Here is a 20,494-nt window from a genome sequence, read left to right on the forward strand (position 1 = left end):
GAGTGGGGAGGGGGCTCCAGCCTCTGCAAGGGGCGGCGATCACCTCCCCGCCGTACCCGCGCTCGCCCCACACGCCCCCGGGAGCGGGTCGAGCCTCGCAGGCCCGTTCCTTACCTCTCGCTCCGTCCCTGGCTGCTCACGGCTGCTGCCACCGCATGCCGGGCTGCTCCGCTCGCGTGCCGGGTCTCCGGGGCCAGCGACACCGCGGGGCGACGACGGCGGCCGCCAGCGCGCCCGGGGCCGAGCGCTGCCGGGGCTCTACGCCGCGGGGCTCCGGAGCGGCCGCGCTCCCGTGGCGGGCGGCGAGCGGCTGCGCGCCCCGAGCCCTCGCCGGCCCCGCGGCGCGGGGGTCCCCGGGGGCTGCCGCGGGGCGCCGGGCGCTACAGCTGCGCGGCCCTGCGGCGGCCCTGGCGGCGGCGCGGCGGGCGGGCGCCCGGGGTCTCCGCGCCGGGGTCTCCGGTGCACCGGGGCTGCTCCTGCACGCCGGGATAGAGCTCGCCCTCCTCCTGCACCCCGCCGAGGGCTTCGCCCTGCTCCTGGCGGCCCCGGCGGTGCCACCAGCGGGCCGGGCCGCCCGGGCTGGGCTCCCTGCGCCCGGCGCCGCGCTCCTGCTGCGCTCGCCGGCCCAGGCCCTGCTCCTGCCGGGCCTTGGGGCCGCGCTCCTGCACCCCGCGCACCGCGGCCCGCGCCCGCCGCGGGGGCAGCGCCCCGCGCCCGTCCCCCTCCTCCTCGCGCCCGGCCTCGTCCCCTTCCTCCTGCTGCCCCCCGAGCCCCCGCGCTCGCCGCAGCCCGGCCCGCGGCTCCGGCCGGAGCCTGGTGGCCGCCTGCTCGCGGGGCGCCCGGCCCCCGCGCCTCGGCCCCGCCGCCGCCGCCGCCGCGCGGCCGCCCCACTCCTGCAGGCCGCCCCGCACGCCCAGCGGCACCCAGTGCCACTGCCCCGGCCGCCCGGCCCCGCCGCCGCCGCCGCCCGGCTCGCTGCCGGCCGCCACCAGCTCCTGCCCCTCGGCGACGGCGCCCAGCCCGGCCTCCTGCACGCCGCGGGCGAGCCCGCCCCTCTCCTGCACGGCCGCGGCCACGCCGCCGCCCTCCTGCACGGCCGCGCTCAGCCCGCCGCCCTCCGCCGCCGCCGCCGCCGGCCCGCCCCGCGCCGGGCTCAGCCCCGGCGCCGCGATGGTGCGGGGCGCGCGCCCGCCGCCCCCTGCCCGCCGCCGCCCCCCGCCGCGGCCGGCGCGCGCTCCCGAGGCGGCGCGCGGAGCCCGCCCGCCCCCCGGGCCGCTCTTAAAGGCGCAGCGCCGCAGCCGCGTTACGTAACGGGGGGCGGCGCCGGGCGGGCGCTGGGTGCGCGCGCGCGCGCGGGCGGGCGGCCGGAGGGACGGGCAGGGGCGCGCGCAGGCGGGCGGCCGGACGCACCGACGGGCGGACACGCGGACCCCGCGGCGCGCGTAGCCTCCGCCGGAGCTTGCAGCAGCGCAGCCCGCCGCCTTCCCCCGCCCCGAGCACCGGCTGCCGCGTCCCCAGGCGGGCTCGGCCCTGCGCTGGAGGCTGGGGCAGCACCCAGCCCCCGGGCTGCCAGGGGCACCCAGAAATGCCCTGCAGCCCGTGCCCCACAGCCTGCTCCGGAGGCTACACGCTGGGGACCGGCCCATCCCCACCCTGCCCCGCTCCTGCGGCCCCTCGCTCCTCAGTCTGCCCCAGCGGGCGGGGGAGGAGGGGATGGGGCCGAGCAGCAAAGCTCCGGAGAGGTGGTCTTGCTTTTGCTGCTGGATGGGTCCACCAAAGCCACCTACAAGGCTACGGCTCCTGCACCCGTGGGGAGGGAGGGCTGCACTCGCCCTCCATGCAGCACCGTTGCCCTGCTGGCATTTGCCCCTGCTCCTCGAGAAGCAGAGCATTGCAAAGCCCCAGCCCCGCTTAGGCCAATGCTACTTTCCCAGGGTGCTCTCTGAACAGAAAAGAGCAGAGCCAGGTTTTAGTGGCCAACGTGCCTAACTCTCAACAAGCAAATTGCCCGCCTTGGGATCAGAGGCACAAGAGCTACCCCTAGGGCCTTGGGAATGTCAACAGGAGGTAGCGGTGCTCCCAGACATGCTGCCTCCCACCCCAAACCCTGCTCTTCCTCCACCTCACTTGTAAAGTGAGGCTGGGCACATCCAAGCAGCGAGGGGGAAGAAAGCACAGAGAAGCTCTGTTGAGCTCCCTCAATTCAGTGAGAGATGCTTAAAATGAAAGCCCCAAACCAGTGAAGCAGTACCAGCCTCAGAGCAGGGTGATGTAGCTCCTGCTCTGTCTTTAAGCAATAACCAAGTTCAGCTGGACTGATTTGTGCTCCGGCCTCATTCCTTCTGCACACTCAGTCCCTACCCCAGCTTTTACCTATGGCCTTTAGCAGGGGATCCAAGCTGGCAATGAAGGGCAGGGACAGGGCAGGGGTTAGGAAGTTGCCTTCAGCCCATGGCTGGGGCTGAGGGGCCCCAGCTACCTCCTGGAAGGGCAGATGAGTTTTCATCCCTCCCTCCTCCCCATTCTCCCCCTGCTTCCTTGCCTGGGCGGAGAAGAGGCCAGGCTGTAAGCTCTGGCCTCCTGGGGCATGGACTCACCTGAGCACAGCAGTGCCCCTCACCAGAGGGGCCTCTTACTGTCTGCGAGATGCAAAGCTGGACCAGTGGGAAGTCTGACATTCTTACCCTCCTTCCGATTCAGCAGGCCCTGGTATCCCCCTGCCAGAGGTGATACTCTTGACTTAAAAGAGCCTGGTTTGAGGCCAGCACAGCAACTTTGAGGCAGCAGGTGATGGATGTGAAGGGAGAAGGGTGCCTGAGCAGCTCCCATAAATTACTCCTCCACATCACTGTCAAAGTCTTCATTCAAGACTCCCATGGTGAGGCAGGACTCAAAGCACTCCTTGCAGGGCAGTGAAGTTTGTACTTGTTATCGCAAGTCAAGGAGGTGGCATTTGCTGGCAAACACCCTGTACCAGGGAGAGTTGCTAAGAGCTACTATGTAATTAACAGCTCTGATTTGGCAGGAAAACAGCCTTCCTTCAGCTGCTTGTGCTTACCAGCTGCTGTAACATTGTCAAAGCTTCGCAAGAATCCACAAGGAGTTAAGTGTTCAAGCATTAAAACTTTATTCAATCAGAGACCAGGTTACCTAGAAATAGACTTTAACACCCCACACCAAGTCAGATCCCAGTACCAAACAAGGCATACCGAGATCCTAGTAGTCACAGTTGTGTTGGCTAGCTAAGAAACAGGTTACAAAGCGCATGATTAAGTCTGACATCAAGATGCATGCAAACACTAAAGCAAAGACTCCCCAGACAGCAGCTCTTAAATGCCATCTGGAGAAGCGTCAGTAGGAAACAGCAGCACAGAGAGGGTGGTACATGTGTTTCAGAGAGGATAAGGTAGTTAAGCAAGAAATAAGAGTTGCACAAACCTGGACATCTGTCTCCCAGAAGGGAGAATGAAAATCCATCCCATTCAAGTCTGTGAGCCCTCTGGAGCCACAGGCTGTGGGCTTGTCCTTTCCCCTTCCTTGTGACAGTACCACTAGGTGGGACCCAGCCCAGGTCTCTCCACCCACCAAACAATATACATTTTTTTGATGACTACTGCCAAGGCTCAGGTCACTCATCCTTTAGTTTAAAAGCTAGTTTAAATTTTTTTTCTTTGCAAAATAGGGGCTGGCCACAGAGAGCTGCTTTTGGGGAATATATACTGCAGTTTACCAGATGTCAAATGAAGAGAGAAGCAGTGTTCAGCTTCAGATTAGGGAGCAGAGAGGCAGCACGAGAAAGGTCCCAGTGATTTTTCCCCACCCCCTGCAGCAAGACTGGAGTTACCTGCCCTAGGTCTCACTGGAGACAAGCAGTTTGCCATGCATCCATGCCAGCTTCACCACAAAAGTATCAAAATAAGCCAACCTCTGCCTCTAAGTAGTACTTGCACCTGTCTAGAGCAGTGACCAGAGCCCTCTGGACAGTCAGCCCAAAACCATACATTCACCTTTAATCCTCCAAGCCTTCATAACTGATTTGAAGGAGGGTCACTAAATCACAGAGCGCAACCTAACTAGCCTAGTCTCCATAAAACATTCAAACACCAGTCTCAGGATTGGAAGTAGGAAACCAATTCAAGACAGCACAGCTAATTGAAACAGTTCAGCCTACAGAGCAGGTGGAGTCTGAAAAGCACACAACAGACTGAAGTTTGTATCTGCACCACCACAGGAGAGTGAGAAAGAAAATAGGACTGCAGGAAGTTGATGCATGTTAGATACTAACCATCCAGCTTTGCAGATGACATTGCATGATAAGCATAGAACAATTATGGGAAACACTGTCCCCGATAATTACGTACACCCATAGTGCAACATATGGAGGTCACTGCCTCCGATATAACACTGTGGTAGGCAAAAACTACCTTGTTCTTTACACATTATGGAAGACACTGCCCCCGATAATGTCAGTTAGGTTTCATGATACATAAGGTACTGGAAGTTTGCAGAAAGCTGCCATTTAAAATTGGGCCAGTGCCTAATCTGAGGTATAGGTTTACTTGTGTGTCATAGCGGGTGGAGCTATGGCTACATAATGATGCCTTTTACCACCTCCCTCAGGAGTGCTTCTGCCCCTCAGCCAAGGACAGAGGCAGGAAGGAAGCTGTGTTCCCCATGTGAGCACAAGGCACCCAGAAACAGGGAGGAGGAGGAGGAAGGGAGGGGTAAGAGATGCCTAACCCCACTGACAGGCATGGACACCCCATAGAAGCCAAATTTCTACTATTTGATTTTTCCACCCAGGTTTTCAGCATTTCAAGGATCAATTTGGAATGCAACCCAGAGACTTATTACCAGGTTTACATCTTCAAGTTTCTTCCAAAGGGGTGTTTTTGCCACAGAAAGCTTAATTGCTAGTTTTCAAATATTTTTTTTGTATATTTAAAATATTCTAAATGCAAAGTTCCAGTATCATGTTTGATTGTAATAGCAGATGCTGCTTTATTCAAAAACGACAGTATAACTGTCATAATTATGGAAGGCACTGCTTCCGATAATTATCTTCTATAAAAAAAACACATACCATTTATAGTGAACACTGTCACTGATAAATAAACAAATAAATAAATATCTCAGTGCCAAACAAGAGCCATCCTGCACAATGACATCAGCCAAACAGGGTTTGGCCAGCAAGAGACTCGATTTCACAGAAGGCCCCAGAGCAGCAAGGTCTGAAGTGCCAATCTAGAGCCATTTCTCAATGCCACAGGACCCACTGAGGTGCCAGCTCAGGGTATAAGAGGGGGGCATCTGATAGTCTTTGGCTTATCTCCCCTGGGAATCGAGACCTGCCTTAGAAGAAACATGCCTCCAAGACAGTGTTAAGCCACCACTCTTTAGCTGTGGGGAGGCTGGGCACTTCAGAGCTTGCTGATAATCTAGCACTTACAGGCTATTACTATGTTGTTTTATTCTTAAGCTACAGGTTTGTTTCTGCAGCTCCCTGCCAGGGAAGAGATCCTCATTATAAATGCTAAAAGGAATTCATTCCCTATTCTATCACTAGGTTTAGGAGGCCAACAATTTAAACTCTAAATAGATGTGGCACCTCCCCACTTAAGGTACCAGTTCAAGATTTGCCCGAGTTGTTTGTTCTCAAGTACACCAGAAAGCAAGCCCCACAAACAGCTGTACATGACCGGTTTGGACTGTGGTCAGAGGGAAGCCTGGTCAGAGGAAATTTCATGATAATTCTGGTACCTGCTTTAAAACTGCCTCCTGTGAATTTGTCAAGGTAAGATTTTAAATTTAAGCTCAACTTTGGTCAAAAAGAGATCTGCTGCCAAAAAAAAATCTCTACAGAAATATAATGCCATGTTAGGGAGTGGGCTTCCCTAATTCTGTACCTTAGCCAGGTGCTTGCTGTGTTTAAAACTCATTGTCTGTATCCCAGATGTCCCCTACTAAGGCATTGGCAGCCCCTTTAATTGTCCAGGTCGATAGGGCCAGCTGTTCTTTCAGCTTGTTCACATTCACGCTGCTCTTGCTGGATTTCAGCAGCTGCAGGTGCTCCAGCAGACTCTGCAGGGTGTGGGAACCTTTGCCGAAGAAGATGTGGCGAAAGGGAACATCTTTTGGTGACAGATATGGGGAGAGGAAGTCATATTCCACCTGGAGTAGAGGTGCAAGTTTAGGGTTACTTTGTCACCTCCCATGTTTATTTCTTCCCTAATATGCCCCATCACTAATCCTTGAGCTCTCATTCCCATAAAACCCCTTCCCACAGGAGTTCCACAAGGGCCAGAAAATCTCCTGATAGCAGGCATAGAAGCCAGTGACATTAACATTAAGCAAGCAGGAGACACTCAGATCTGCACACTGTTCACGGCTTCTAATAAACTCAGCACATCTCCTTTGTGAAAAAAGGAAAGCTGGTTGTAAGGACCCACCTTCATGATCCTGTCATTCAGGGCTCTGCGGATGACCTTGTTTTCTCTATCACTGTTTGCGATGTCTCTTCTCAGTCCATCTACAGCTCGCTGAAAATCTCCACGGGCAAAGAACAGCCAATCCAAGGTCAGCCCAAGCTCCTGCAAAGGAAATGCTGTTAGCAAACTTCATTTTCTTCTTTCACTGCTCTTACACAGAAAGCTTTTCTTTTCTTTTCTCCTCCCTCCCCCCACCATTACGTTTAAACTTAGTAGCAGAGCAAGTTCCTGGCAGTCTTTTCTGGGGTCACTGACGTCAGTGACATCCCTCCCCACCCACAGTTTTTTTACCCTTTCAGTAGGGATGCAAATGAGATGCAAGGACGCACTGCACTGAGTGATAACCAGTTGCGTCCACAACAATCTCCCCAGGAACTCACCACAGCAAGATTAGCTAAGTCTATCTGCCACAGCTACTTTGTACTGCTCCGTAAGAAGCACCAATTCCGGTCACATCGTGCCACATCCTCATCTCAAGCAGGCGGAAAGACGTCTGTTCTACTGCATTCAGTAGCCATAGAGCCTTCTTAACACAAGACACTGCAACAGTCTACAGAGATTCAGTGCACTAAGTCTTACCTTCACTTCCTGATCATAGTCCAAAAACTTCTCCTGGAACGCTAGCAGCTCCTCACTGTATTTCCCAAAGTCCAGGTAGAGCTCATGATCATGGGTCAGCCTGAGAGCAATGTGTCCAGCCACTTCTGCAGCAGTACGGATAAGCTCATACAAGTTGGCAATCCTCTTCAGATTCTCCACAGTATCCTCAGTGGTGCCCAGGAAGGGGTATTCCTCATCTTTCTGCAGGGCAGAAGACATTGGAGTTGGGCAGGAATGCTTCTCATGCTAGGAATTTTTGCCTTCCACTATAGTTTGCCTCCGTTTTCCACCACTCCCCCATTCTTTTAAGCTTTTAAATAGCAAGATCTGAGTGGCAAAACTTTGAAGCACAATGCAGCGGAAGGGAGCGCCTGCTAGCATCTCACACTCTTCAGTAATCATCAGGATGCTCTGCTAATCTGTTAGACCTGAAAACACAAAGATCTCAGTCCTACAGGAGTTCCTTTGCAGAGCTATGAGCAGATAAACCTCAGCATCTAGTTCAGCGTGTGCTAGCAGAACCCCTCCCTCCCCCTGCTAAGACTTCTGAGTGGGTTGACTTAAGGTTCTGTTAGTGGTTTTTTTTCCAGGAAGTCCAACGTTAGCAAAGTCCAAGCATTCGTAAGCCAGGGAAGCTGTTACTAGAAAGTCTAGCTTTGCTCAGCTCCCAGCTACACACTCGGACTCTATGGTAAGAGAGCAAGCTGCCTAGCTGATGTCATTTTTGCTAGCCCCAAGCTGCAGCAGTAGACACAGACAGCAAGTTAGTACTTGCCTCTGGCTAGTTATACAACTTGCCAGCACGCTTTGTTTCCTAAACCGCAGGCTCTACGACATCCTTTCATTAAAGCAGCAGCAGAAGAAAGTTGACATCTTTTCAGTGAATTTAGCTTCTGAAGCATTCACGTTTGAGCCTCTAGAAGACAGAGGGCTCCCTCTCCCAACAAAACACAGATGTTCAAAGCTCCAGAACAGAGACTGTACACTGTTCAGGCCAGAGAAGCCTGCCCAGAGAGTACCACCATAGTCACCAGGCCCTGATGCTGTCTCCTCTCTCCCAGAGACACACCTAAATGGAAGCTGAGTTTAGGAGCAGCACCTCATGCTCTGCCATCCTAGAGGGCAAATACTATTGGAGCATTTTCCACAGAGCAAATACACCAGGCAGGCACACAATACTTACATTGTAGAAACCGAAGGACACCACTGGGATTCCAGAGTATGCCAGGAAAGGGAATGCCGCATCACCCAGGCCAAGGGGAACACTACAAGAGACAGGTATTGAGCAGTTGTCAACTGGTTTAGACATCCCAGGAAAAGAACTACAAGCCCGTGGAGTTGAAGCTCTGGACCATCTGGCCTACTCTGTCTAGATAGGGCAGGTTTTAGCAAGAAGACATGGACAAGTGCTGAGGGCTGCTTGTCCATTTCTGACTACTGGTCTTTTTTTGTAGGGCAAGAACAGCCTTGTACAAGGTGTCTGAATTGTCTACAGGCAGCTTGGGCCAGCACTAAGCACAGCTAGTGCTGTGCTGTCCACACTTGCCCACCCCCGTCGCAGTAGGTAGAGCTTGCCCCAAACAGCAGTTCTGCATTCCAGCACGAAAAGCAGAAGCTGTTTAATTTGTTCCTTTATGGAGACTTGCTTTCCCAAACAGCAGGATCAAGACACTTACACTGTATTTTCCCAGTCAGAGCCAACTCTCTTCAACAGGCTTCCTGCATCTGCTGACTGGGCCTTTGCTGGATCCATCACCTGGAAAGAGACTGACTGTCACTGCTCTTGTTCTGGCCTCTGCTTAGGCTTCCAGGCTGCCAGCAAGCTGGCGAGTCTGTTCCAGAGCTCACATTACTATGCAAATGCCATGTCTCCTGACCTTTCTGTCCATGCAGGACATTCACCTCCCACTGAACTGTGGCATCTGCTAGTTTTAGATTCCAGGTGCATAAACTGTAATACCTACAAGCCCAGCCGTCTTCAGACAGGGCTCTCAGGAGCATCTCAGCCCTTTCTCCTAAATGGGCTTCTCTTCCAAAGGTGCCAGCTCTGCTGAAGCAAGTGCCCCAGTACAGCTCTAGCAGCTTTCAGTTTCTCCTGAAACCAGTTGTCTTGGTCCGCCCAAGATCCTTCAACTCACCCCCTTCATAGTTCTCTCCAGTAGGCTGTACAGCAATGGGCTGGCAGAAATCTTGATGTTTTTCCACCCTGCAAGAAAGGAAAGATGTCTGACATGCAGGCACAGCTAACCATTACTTTTAGAGCAGCCCAGCTCTCTGACTGAGCAGCATTAGCATCTCCTGGATCAACTGATCTACAGCCTGTTCCCAAAGGATCATTGGCAGACACAGGGCAGAATCGGTTTGGACCTAGCAGAGTTGTCTCCTTTTAGCTCAAGTTGCAGCAACCTTCCAGCTTCAATGACAACAGGACCATGATGAAGACAGTCTTGACAACTTTCAGTCAAACACTCAATACCAGCCCTGGCAGAGTCAGGGCAGTCTCCATTTCAGGAGCTTAAGGGATGTCTACCAAGCCATTCTGGTGTAAATCTGGCTTCAAGAAACTGAACAGAGTGGCAAGTTACCTAGGACTGCAGCATCCAGGTTAATGTAAGTGAAGGCTTTGGCATGCAGAGTGGCAGAGTATCCCTAAAACAAAACAGAAGTGTAAGATGAATGGCAACAGGGCAACACCAGCGTGTTTAACTAATGGGAACAGGGAATCAGAAATCAACAGTCATTATAGAAGTCTGTCAAAGAAAAGTACCTCTAGCCATTCAGTAGCACCCACAGCTCCATATTCTCCTGCACTCCAGCTAGCAAAGATGATGCTTCGCCTTGGTTTATAGCCACCTGCAAATAGAGAGAGATTGATTGGTATCTATACTCTTCCTCCATGGAGATATGGATTACTGAGGACCTGGGCTGCTGATTCATCTATTGCTCAACAGGCAGAGCTGAAGCACTCTGTGCAGACACTCCTGCACGTTAGTCACACCAAAGACACTATACCCTACTCCCCCTTATCTCTCCAGAGCTGTGTGGGGAAGCCATGCCACCTCCAATCCCTTCCACCACCCTCCTCTTCAGCTGTCAGAGCCCAGAATCAACCCCAGAGACTTGCATTGAGTGCCACCAAGCAACCCCCAATCCTCCAGCTGTTCAGCTACTTTAATGTTTTCTACCTTTAGGGCTGGCTGCCCAATACACAGTTCAAGTCTGAGGTTTTCAACATGCGTTATCCAAGGACATTTTGCATCTGCACTAAACTGGATATAAGCAGGTAAGTCCCTTGGAAACAAGTGCTCACTGCAGACAAGTTGTCCGTGCTGGGCAAGTCAGGGAGCATGGCACCAAGAGCTTTATCATGTTTCCTGCAGCTTCTCAAGGGATTAGTTTGCATCTGAGCTCTCCAGTGTTAACACACAGAGCTGATTCTGTAGGATTTAATATCCCCCCTCGCTTTTGTGCTCAAATATTTACCATTTTTCACCATGTCTGAGATCACTTGGGCAAGTTCTAACAATATGGCAGTTCCAACACCAGCCTTGGCTGCTCCTGGGCCCCAGGAGTCTCTCTGGGCTCCAATCACAACGTAGCGATCTACAAAGCAGACATCAAGAGCTCTGAGCCGCAAACTTCATGCTGCAAACATTCTCCATCAGAAAAGCAGCTTTTAACTTCCATGCTATGAACACAGTATAGAGTCTGACCCTTGTCTCTGGCTCACTGTCTTTATTTAGACTTTCACTGGCAGTTCAGTTCAGCTTTTCCCTTGACTTTCAGGGAAAGAGCTTTATTTTGCTGAGATCTAGTTGCCTTCATCTGGAAACAGCTGTCATGCTCTGAAGATGACAGAACAGTAAGAGGCCCCTTTTAATGTGACCCACAAGCCAGTTGCTCCTACCTGGTTCTTCAAACCCCTTGATAGCACCAAAGATGTTCAGGATCTTCCTGTCCACCATGACACTGTTCACCTTCAGTTGCACTGTTTTATTGGTTGTACTGGTCATCTTGCAATTGATGATCCCACCTCTCCACTCCAGAAAACAAGGGTCTCCATCCATTTTGCTGAGGGGAAAGAGATCCTTTGAGCTCATTGTCCATCTCTGGCCTCATCTACCTTTCCTGTGAGAAAAGCAAGCCTGAAACTGCAGGGGGAGCTTTGTCCAGAACCTGCTCAGAAGTTAGCTTGCAATCCTGTACTGCTAATTGTGTGTGGTGAAGATGGCAGAGAGAGGCCAAGGGGAACTTAATACTAGATTAAGATCTGCCTTTAAGCAGTTAGACATATCAGACAAGTGACATTTCTCCAGTCAGTCCTACTAAGTGCTCCCTGTGATACATGGCAGAGGCCAGCAGAGAGCTCCCTGGGCTCACAGCACCTCAACATCATCCTCATCACCAGCAACAGGGCCAACAGCCTAGCCTGCAAGCCAGCAGGGATTGTTACCTGAACAGCCGGCTCACTGCTTGGCTGGAGATGGTCTGAACAGCAATGTAGGGTAGTCCCGAAGATTCAACTGGTGGAAACTGGGTGTGGTTGAAAGAGGGGAAGCCTGGGGTGAAAGGGTCTCCAGTACCAAGGTGGGCCTGTGAAATGGCAAGAAGAGCCCTCAGGTCTCACACAGAAGATCAAGAGCTGTCATCTACACAAGGGCATGAAACACTGCTAAGCTGGAGGCCTGCAGGAAGACTACTGCAGTTTGCAGTCCACAATGAAATAGGCTCATCACAGCAGCAGACTAGACAGCTAGTCACATACTCACATGCCCAAAGGGGACAAGTTTATCTGTGTTCTTGTAATCTTGTGGATCCAGGTACATCAGGACACCAACTGCTCCTGCCTCTTTGGCATTTGCAACCTGAAGCAAAGAACAACATCAGCTGCACATTTGCACAGCAAGCCAGGGGATTTAAGGCAAATACACTGAAGAATGGTATGAAGGTTTGTGCTTCTCAGTGCCTGACTCCGCAGATTTTAACAATCATCTGACACTAATACAAAGAGGCTGAATGCAAGTAGCCTAGTTCACTCTGGATACAGTATACCTAACACCCTCTTGAATTAGGATGCTCTCCATGGTTAGTGTCCAACCCCACAATTCGTTCAACTCAGACTTGTTTCTCAGAGAGGCTCATAAGGTGATTATTTTTTATTATGCTCAGTCTGATTTCCCAACATTTGATTAGTATCAAGCAAAGATAAGCAGCCACCGGAGGCTCATCCTCACAAAGAAGATGGGGGGAGCGGGGGGGAGTGGCCTAATTAAGTCAAGCCCCAGTTTAATATACTTACAGCCTAGCTGCAGCTTATGCACCACAGGGGCAAACACTCTTGCAAGGCCAGAAAACAGTTTACAAGGTGCAAAGATGAGTATAGAACCACTCGTGGAAGCACCTTTCAGCTCTGTTTGTGTCTATGATGCACACAGCCAGACAAGAGCTGTACTGGCATGCTGTAGGGAAGAATCCTAAGTGCTTGTGAGGAGACTAGGACATATGTGAGCTGCAGTCCTCTGGCAGACTTAGAACAGGCTTGTGCGCAGAAGAATTTGGCTCCTTTAGGCTGCTTGGCTATTTGGTCTTGTTTCCTGTAAGGGGAGCATTACAGCAACACACAAGACAGCTTGCTGGGCAGGCACTGCTGGCACCTACGCTTGGACCTACTGAACACTCAACAAGAGACCAAATGAGACACTGCAAGCAAGCTTTGAAAGTATCTGGCTGCAGTAACAAGAGGTGCTCTAGAGATGAAAAAATTCTGCTTTTGACAGCTCCGTTTCTGCTTATAACAACACCAGCCAGCTCTACATCCTGTGGTCCTTGCCCTGTGGATCACAGGCTGCCTGCTTCTGCCTTTCAGCTCCATTGTTCTGGACATTCAGCTGTCCCAACCAGACTACCAGAGGCCAAGGACAACACTCCCACAAAAAGTAACTAGCTCCATTGAGCCTTGGTGTCCAGGGTTTTGCATTTTGAATTTTAACATAAACAAGAAGGACTAGTCCTGTAGGACAAGCCCGCAGACAAATTCTAGAGGCTTGAGCTCAGGCACAGTCTTCCTCCTTAAAAGGCACGCTTCTATTTCCTTGCTGCCAAGATTGGCCAAGCTTCAAGGGCATAGACTGCTCACCTTCTCAGCAAGGGTAATTTTTCCAGCTCTAAGGATGACAACAGATTCATCCAGAGAAACACCTGAACTTTTCATCTTCTGAAAATCGTCTTTCTGTCCATAGTTCACATAGATTGGTTTGCCCTGGAACAGAGATACTGCTTATAAATGCAGCAATCCTCAGCCAGTGAGATACTTTAAGCAGTCTAAAAAGTCACAGTGTCTGGAACACATCAGACCAACATTAACAGCATGGATTGGAGTTTAGCAACGCAGACGCCAGTCAAATGCAATGGGCCTGCTGGAGCAGCACTTCTGCCAAGACTCCTGGCTGGATCCCAGCAGAGAAGTCTAAACAGATAGCTACTTCTGCATCTTGCTAAAACAAGAAAACTGTGTGGACCCACTCCTTCCGCATCCATTCCCCGCCCTCACCCTTCCCAGCTTTGTATCTAGGGTGTACTTTATACAGTGCATACGTTCAAGGGATGCTTTTTAAGACATTGCCACCTGGTAAGTATGCAAGCACATCTCCAGGATCTTCTGTGTCACTTACAGAGACTGAGTCATTTTTGCTGTATGCCACGTATGCATCAGGACTCTCCAGTTCTTCTTCTCTACCATTTTCCAGAATAGACACTTTGTTGTTGATGCTGTTAAATGTCAGGAGACATTGTTACGCTTCTTCATATACAGTCTGTATATTTAGCTAGGTCTTGTATTTCAGTCTATGCCCTTTTAATTCAGATCAAGTCAATGTAGTCTAAAACGAGTAGACTCTTACCAGCTTCACGCAACAACCTCTGGGGCTGTTCAGAGACATTAGTGAAGGCTAGTTTTTAAGACAAGCAGTAGAAGTATAGTCTGTGCTTCTCTGTCTCTTTAGTCCCTTCATGAAAGAAGCCTAGCAAATTCGTTTTTTCCTCTCACACAAAAGGGACATGAAGACACACCAATGTGAGCTGTCATCCAATACTTGTTGATACTCCTGAGCTACGAGAAGCCAGACCCTGGTCCACAACACCTTTATAAGTCACACAACAGAACCACCCATGCTAGAAGCTTTAGACAGAAGAAACCTGCCTTTCAGCTTCTCTTTTTTTACATAGTTTGTTTTCTCTCCAGCTCTTAAGTATGCTTTGAAGAAACAGCTGTGCCAGAAAGAATCCAGAGGCCTGCTACCAGACACCTGGGATTTAGAAAGCCTGTGAAAAGACAGCAGTAGCCACTGCTGAGCTATACTGTAGTTTCCTTCAGAGAAGGATAACCAGCTCACAATCTTTGCAACTGCTTGGACTACAAAGATTCATGCTGTAAAGATCTGCAACTCTCCATTAACATACCTGCCTTTGACCTGCAGTTTAATATAGTGCTCATCATTCCACACTTTATCCAAGAGGAAGCTGTTGAACTGGTCATGAATGTAGAAGGCCATGCTCTCATCTTCACTCAGGCCAGCTTCAAAAGATTTCCTATTTGCTCTTTGCCTGTAGGCAACAGATTTATAGTTTAGGCTAACATAGCAGTAGGCACTACAGTACCCCAGCCAGCAAAGCCAGGCTGGGCAGGCCATTTAAAGCCACGTTTAATGATGTGCCACCCCACAACATCTTTAAGACCCTTGTTCTCCAAAGGAGCTTAAGTTCTGTTCACCAGCTGTGCTTCTTTCTCAGCTGTAGCTAAGCTTTCTGGAACTGTTACCTCAAGTAGTCTTCAAGACGTCTCGCTGACAGCTTATTTGACAAAAGGTTTTTGAGTTCAGGCCAGTAGAGGACAGATGATTGCGGCACCTCTTCTTCAGTGTCATCAGTATCCGCTAAGTAAGACGCGGTAGGAGTAATCTCACACCTGCCACTTCCATCTAGACACCTGGCAGTCATCTGCATTCGTCCACGGTAACTCAAATAGCCAATCAGAAACCCTATGGACAGAACAGGTATTTCTTTGCGCTGCAAGAAAGACTAAGCCAGGCCAACATCAGACAAGTGCATTCAAAGCAGCTGTTAGGGTACAGATGCACCTCTGTTCTCACGCCATTTTTAAAAGCTGGGATACCTAAGGACAGACAGGAATACACAGCCTGACATTTTGCCTGCGCTGAGATATTTTAAAGGACGCTGTATATCTGATCTTGTGTTTGGCAGAGTCTCTCTAGCACCATCCAGGGAGAAGACTGTTTGCTTTAAGCTGGTAAAACGGTAAAGGCCTTTGAAGAATTGGCAAACACTAAATGCTTCAGCTTCCAGAGATCTTACTGATGCGTTCACCCGCATCTCTAGAGAAGCTTTAGAGTCAATCAAGGGAAAACTAGTACCCTTGCCATGCTGACCAGTTTGCCCTTCAGCAAACAGATCCACATGGTTTTGCTGTCAAATTGGCAATTATTCCTACTAATTCCATACCACAAGCTTGAGCCAGAGATATTTAGTTAGTGACAAGAAGCTGCAGCCTGGATCCAAGCTCTTACATTTATATTCTGAAATAATACAAATGCAAATGTTAAAGGCCTCAGATACAATTGAAACCAGTCCACTTCATGCAGTTCCCTCCCATCTGTCCTTACCAATCAAAAGGAGGAGTACAGCTGCAATGACAAGAAAGCAGAGGTTCTTGCCAGTCCTCCGTGGCTGCCCCATGCTGGTGTGCAGGTGCTCCTGCCTCCCAATCTCCCCTCCTTCCTCATCATCAGCAGACAGCTTCATCTCCACATGACTGTTGTCACCATCTGTTTGCCGAGCAACGCTGAAACGTGTGTACGACATTGGCTCGCCACCAAACTGTTGAAAGACAATCACGTGAGTGAAGAGTTTGCTACATCACTCAACAGCCTTTCCAGCGAACTGCACCTATGCTCCAAACTGAACGCAGACTGTGCACCTGGAACTGCCCCAGTGCAGCCCAAGCGCAGTTATCAATCAGGCAGATAGGCAGCTTTGAGCAGACTCAGACCCACTCTGGGTATCTATTGGTATTTAGTGTCTATTTGCCCTGCACAAGTTCAGAACCATACTGGTCACAGTCCAGCTTGGGCTCTCTAATAGATATGACACAGCCAACAGCACTGCACTGGCATTTCCCACATGACTGTGTGGCAAAGGCTGACTGAAGTAGAAACTCCTGGTCCTAATCAGGAGGAGCGCACTGATCTGACCTGAATACAAGCAACTTGTACATAAAGGAACTTTGATCACGATGGAGAAAAGGGAAGACAATCACTCCATGGTTGTGCCTTTGAACTACATTCACTTTGATCTAGATAATCTCATCCAGTATCTGCATCACCTTACATTAAACTGCCCCAGGCTACTCTTAAATTGTAGTATTTGTCAATAGTGTAAAATGGCAAGGCTGACTGAGATGACCCAAAGGAATCTTGTTACTTTCCTTGTACTCAACTAACAGTAACGCTGAGGACTTTTCTCACACTTCTACCTGAGGTTGCAATGGTTTGACATTTTTTTAACCCCCCCCCCCCCCAAAAAAAAGAAGAAAAATCAGAGCTCAAACAGAAGAGCTTCAAGTCAAGAGCTCACTTTTCTAAACAGCTGTGATGCATGATCCAGCAGCACACAGAACAGCAGCCTGCATGTAGTGCAGAAATTTAGATTAACAGACAATTAACTCAATTACAAACTTAACCAGGAACTAACTAGGACCACAGAACTAGCATTAGGGCTGCTGAGCTTGCTCCTAGCTTGGGCACATGGCAGGGATACACAGTTGATTGGCTAGACGAATGTTTCTGGGACCAACAAGTCCCACAGCCTCTTCCCACTGTACTGGGGAAGCAGCTGGTGATGACACCCAAGCCCTGTTACAATCTCTGTAGCTCATCCAGAGTTCTCAGCTCACATGCTGTCAAGATTAAACTCGTGCTATTTCGGACCTGTGGTTCCATTCCTGACCATGCTACCTACAACTGAGTGGCTATACTGCACTTTAATCTAGCAAAAAAAGAGTCTCCCTGCTCAGCTGCAGGGAACTTTGGCTTCCCTGACACTTTGCAGAGGACATATCTCAACCCCTCATATCCTCCATACCTGTTCAGGGACTAGACCAACATATTTGCAGTCCTAGCCCAGGGTCATTTCACAGTCCAAGTTCTTTAGGACGAGCTTGTTAGGTCAAGCCTGCTGAGAGCTATCGCCTCCTGGAATACTTGTTTCAAAGCACAGACCACATTGAAAGGCTGGAACTGTGGTTGACGTGCATTTCCCTCTCCCTTCCCCTTCTCCTCCACCCCCAAGTAACATAATAGAATATGTTGATTGTCTTGATAGATATCAAATCAGCTTCCTCAATAGTACTTCCTCCTGGAACATTGTTCAAGGCTTACTCCCCTCCCTATCACTTTTTCAGTTTCCTGGAAGACTCAAGACATTGTAGCAATAAATGATAACCCTGCCAGAACTGAACTTTTAAGCCACCTCCATATCATAGCCAGGCAGCTAAAATGAAGTCTGCAGCTCAGACTCACAAGCCGCAAATAATATCTAACAGTGCTTTGGATTTGTCATCTCATGAGACTGACATTGACTCCACTGGATCTTTCTTCTGATGCTGTAGTATTGTCAGCCCACCAACCTGAGACAAATGAGGGGGCAGAGGGTCTTACCAAGTTAGAAATTGCAGCTCTGGCATGGTCCATTGCTTTCTGGAGGAGCTCCCACCAACCTGACCAAAGCCCTAGAAGTTTAAAACACAACACATCAAGTCAGGCTGCTCCCCTTCCACCACGGAAGAGATCCAAGATCAGTCACCATCATGAGTAGGATGCTTGCCCAGAAGTGTTATGTGCATGCTTCCATGTAAGTCCCAATAGTTGCAGTTAGTCTACATCAACCTCATCAATTACCTTTGAAACACAACCTATAAATTCACATACTCCCACTGCAGATACAAGTTCAGAAGGGCATGCTGATTTTTTTTTTTTTTTTTTTGAGCACTGAGGAATGGGAAAGGAGGATAAAAACAAGGAGCACAATCTCAAATGGCTAAATTCAGCCAAGGGTCTTATTAATTTTAAAGCCAATACCTTTTAGGGAGGGCTAGCAAGAAGCAGCTGCTCAGTGGTGACAAAGGGCACTACTGAACAAAGGTTCCTGGGGTCCATTTCAATGACAGTATCAGAACAAGAGCTTGACTAGTAGCCAGAAGTGGCACAATGCTGTAAACTGAAGCAGCACAATCTCTCACTCTACAGAAAATGAGGAGGTCTTTCAATTATAAGGTCCCTTCTAGATGGCTATGTTCCTGCTCTCTTTATAAAGGTAATTTCACTATTTGAGCAGTTGCCCTGAATAGCTAAGGGCCTTTTTGTCAAGGCACAACCAGTCTTTCAGTGACTTCTATATTTTGGATTTTTCTAAACTGTTTATCTGAAAGATAGACTAAAACTTGAGTTACTTTGGCTTAAGCATTTTTTCTGAAAAGATATTTGATGAAGCTTTTCAAATTAGTAGCTAGACAGCTTGAGCTGGGCCAAGTGGCTGAGTTGAGAGCACGCACTCTGAGCATGCCCTAGAGCAGTGCTGCTAGGAAACTCTGATCTGCGAGTTTTAAGACGGGCAGAGCATTTGAACTAGTGTTCAGATGCACACAGATTATTTTTGCACTCGGGAGCTCTGCAGTATAAGCAGGCTACCAAGAGCAGAGAAGACCAAAGGTTAACGGCAGCCATCCGTTGTTTCACCTTTTGCTTAGAGCAAGAGTACACACAGATAAACTCCCTGGCAGCTTTCAGAAACCTGCCCCGACTGACAGGAGGGCCCAGGCACTCCCACAGCAGCCAGAGCCCCACAGCACCGGAGGTAGAGGACAAGCTGCCCTCGGGGAAGGCTTCAGGGGAGATGCCCTGCGCTTAGAGCACCGGGCGGGCTTGCGGCAGCAGAGCCGGAGCGCACTGAACGCGCCTGCATCAGCCCCCCGGCAGAAGTCACCGCGAGACCCTCCGCAGCCCACCGCCACCTCCGCCGCAGGGGCGAAGGGCGCCTCCCGCGCAGGCGAGCGCGACAGCGCCTCCTCCCTCGCGTCCCCTGCGGCAGGCGGCTGGAGGGCCTCGGCCTCCCGTATCGCGGCAGGGCAGGGCCCCGCTGCGGCCCCCCAGATAAGGAGGCCCGGCGATATCCCGCCCGCCGAGAGCGCCCCGCCTGGGCCTGCAGCCTCGGCACGGCACGGCACGGCACGGCACGGCGCGGCGCGGCCCGCCCTCAGGATCAAGCGGCCATGGCAGCCGCCGGCCACGTGCGCGCCCGCCGCGCCGCGCCGCGACTCGCCGCCAGCCGCGCCGCGCCGCGCCGCCCCCTGCCCCGGTGCGGCCCGCGCCGCGCCCCGGCCTCGCCCTGCACGCGCCGCACGTCGGCAGCGGCCCGGCGATGGCCGCCGCCCCTCCCCCCACGGCGCGCCGCCGCCGCCGCCCGTTTACCCGCAGGCGCCGCCGCGCTGCTCCCCCCGCTTCACCTTGCCGCGCCGCGGCCCGACTGCGGCACGGGTCGCCCAGGCGCCGCTCTTCCCACCCGCGCCGCGCCACGCCCCGCCCCGCGCCCGCAGCCAATCGGCGCCCGCCGTGCGGCCTCACGCGCGCCAAGGACGCTCTGCCCTCCCCCTCCCCCCGCCCCGCGAGGGGGCGGCGTGCGGGCGCGGGAAGGGCCGCGAGGGGGCGGGGGGGGGCTCCGAGGGGGCTGCGTGAGGGAACTGAGCGGGATCCGAGGGGGCTGCGTGAGGGAACTGAGCGGGATCCGAGGCAGCCCCCTGAGGCAGTTGAGGGGGCTCCCCGAGGGGTCTCCGAGGGGCCCCGTGAGGCGGTTGAGGGGGCTTAGGAGGCTCCGTGAGGGGACTGAGGGGAAGATCTGAGACAGCTGCATTAAGCAGCGGAGGGGGCTCTGAGGGGGCTCCGTGAGGGGGCTCGAGGGACTCTGAGGGCACTCGGGGGGGCTTGGTCCTTCCCCCTCAGGTGGCAGCGAGGGGGATCCGCGAAGCGGGGCTGTGGGGGCAGTGAGTGGGGAGTGTGGCGTGTGCCCTCTGCTCTGTGCCCAGCCCTTTGCTGCAGCCTGCCTTGGTGCGGCCCGTGCGCACATGGCCTCTGCCCTCGGGAGATGCTGTGTGGAAAAGCTGGCTCCTCGTGAAAGGCGGGAGCCCACTGTGCCAAATGGGGCGCTCGAGCGGCAGCGGGGCCAAGCTCCAGCACGCTCGGGCTGCCTCCTGCGTGCCGCGGGCCTGGGGGATAGGCTTCAAGCCGCAGCAGGCAGGAGCAGAAGCTGTTCCTGTTGCCTCTCTGTTTGCGGCAGGAGGT

The 20,494-nt window shown here is 52.0% G+C and overlaps 1 protein-coding gene across 1 annotated transcript; it reads right to left on the minus strand.

Moving 5' to 3' along the window:
- Positions 1–3,103: 3,103 nt before the first annotated feature.
- Positions 3,104–19,686, minus strand: TFRC (transferrin receptor). Its single transcript, XM_062582748.1, has 19 exons — positions 19,628–19,686; positions 17,819–17,889; positions 15,767–15,980; positions 14,905–15,124; positions 14,547–14,690; positions 13,760–13,856; positions 13,225–13,347; positions 11,858–11,953; positions 11,542–11,681; positions 10,996–11,159; positions 10,572–10,691; positions 9,856–9,941; positions 9,674–9,737; positions 9,227–9,294; positions 8,765–8,844; positions 8,272–8,353; positions 7,068–7,289; positions 6,450–6,590; positions 3,104–6,171 (listed from the first exon to the last, which is right to left on the minus strand). The coding sequence occupies exons 2-19, from the start codon at positions 17,849–17,851 to the stop codon at positions 5,929–5,931; spliced, it is 2,337 nt and encodes a 778-aa protein (XP_062438732.1). The 5' UTR covers positions 17,852–17,889; positions 19,628–19,686; the 3' UTR covers positions 3,104–5,928.
- Positions 19,687–20,494: the final 808 nt, after the last annotated feature.

Source organism: Rhea pennata, chromosome 9 (assembly GCF_028389875.1).
Source record: "Rhea pennata isolate bPtePen1 chromosome 9, bPtePen1.pri, whole genome shotgun sequence".
Classification (NCBI taxonomy): domain Eukaryota; kingdom Metazoa; phylum Chordata; class Aves; order Rheiformes; family Rheidae; genus Rhea; species Rhea pennata.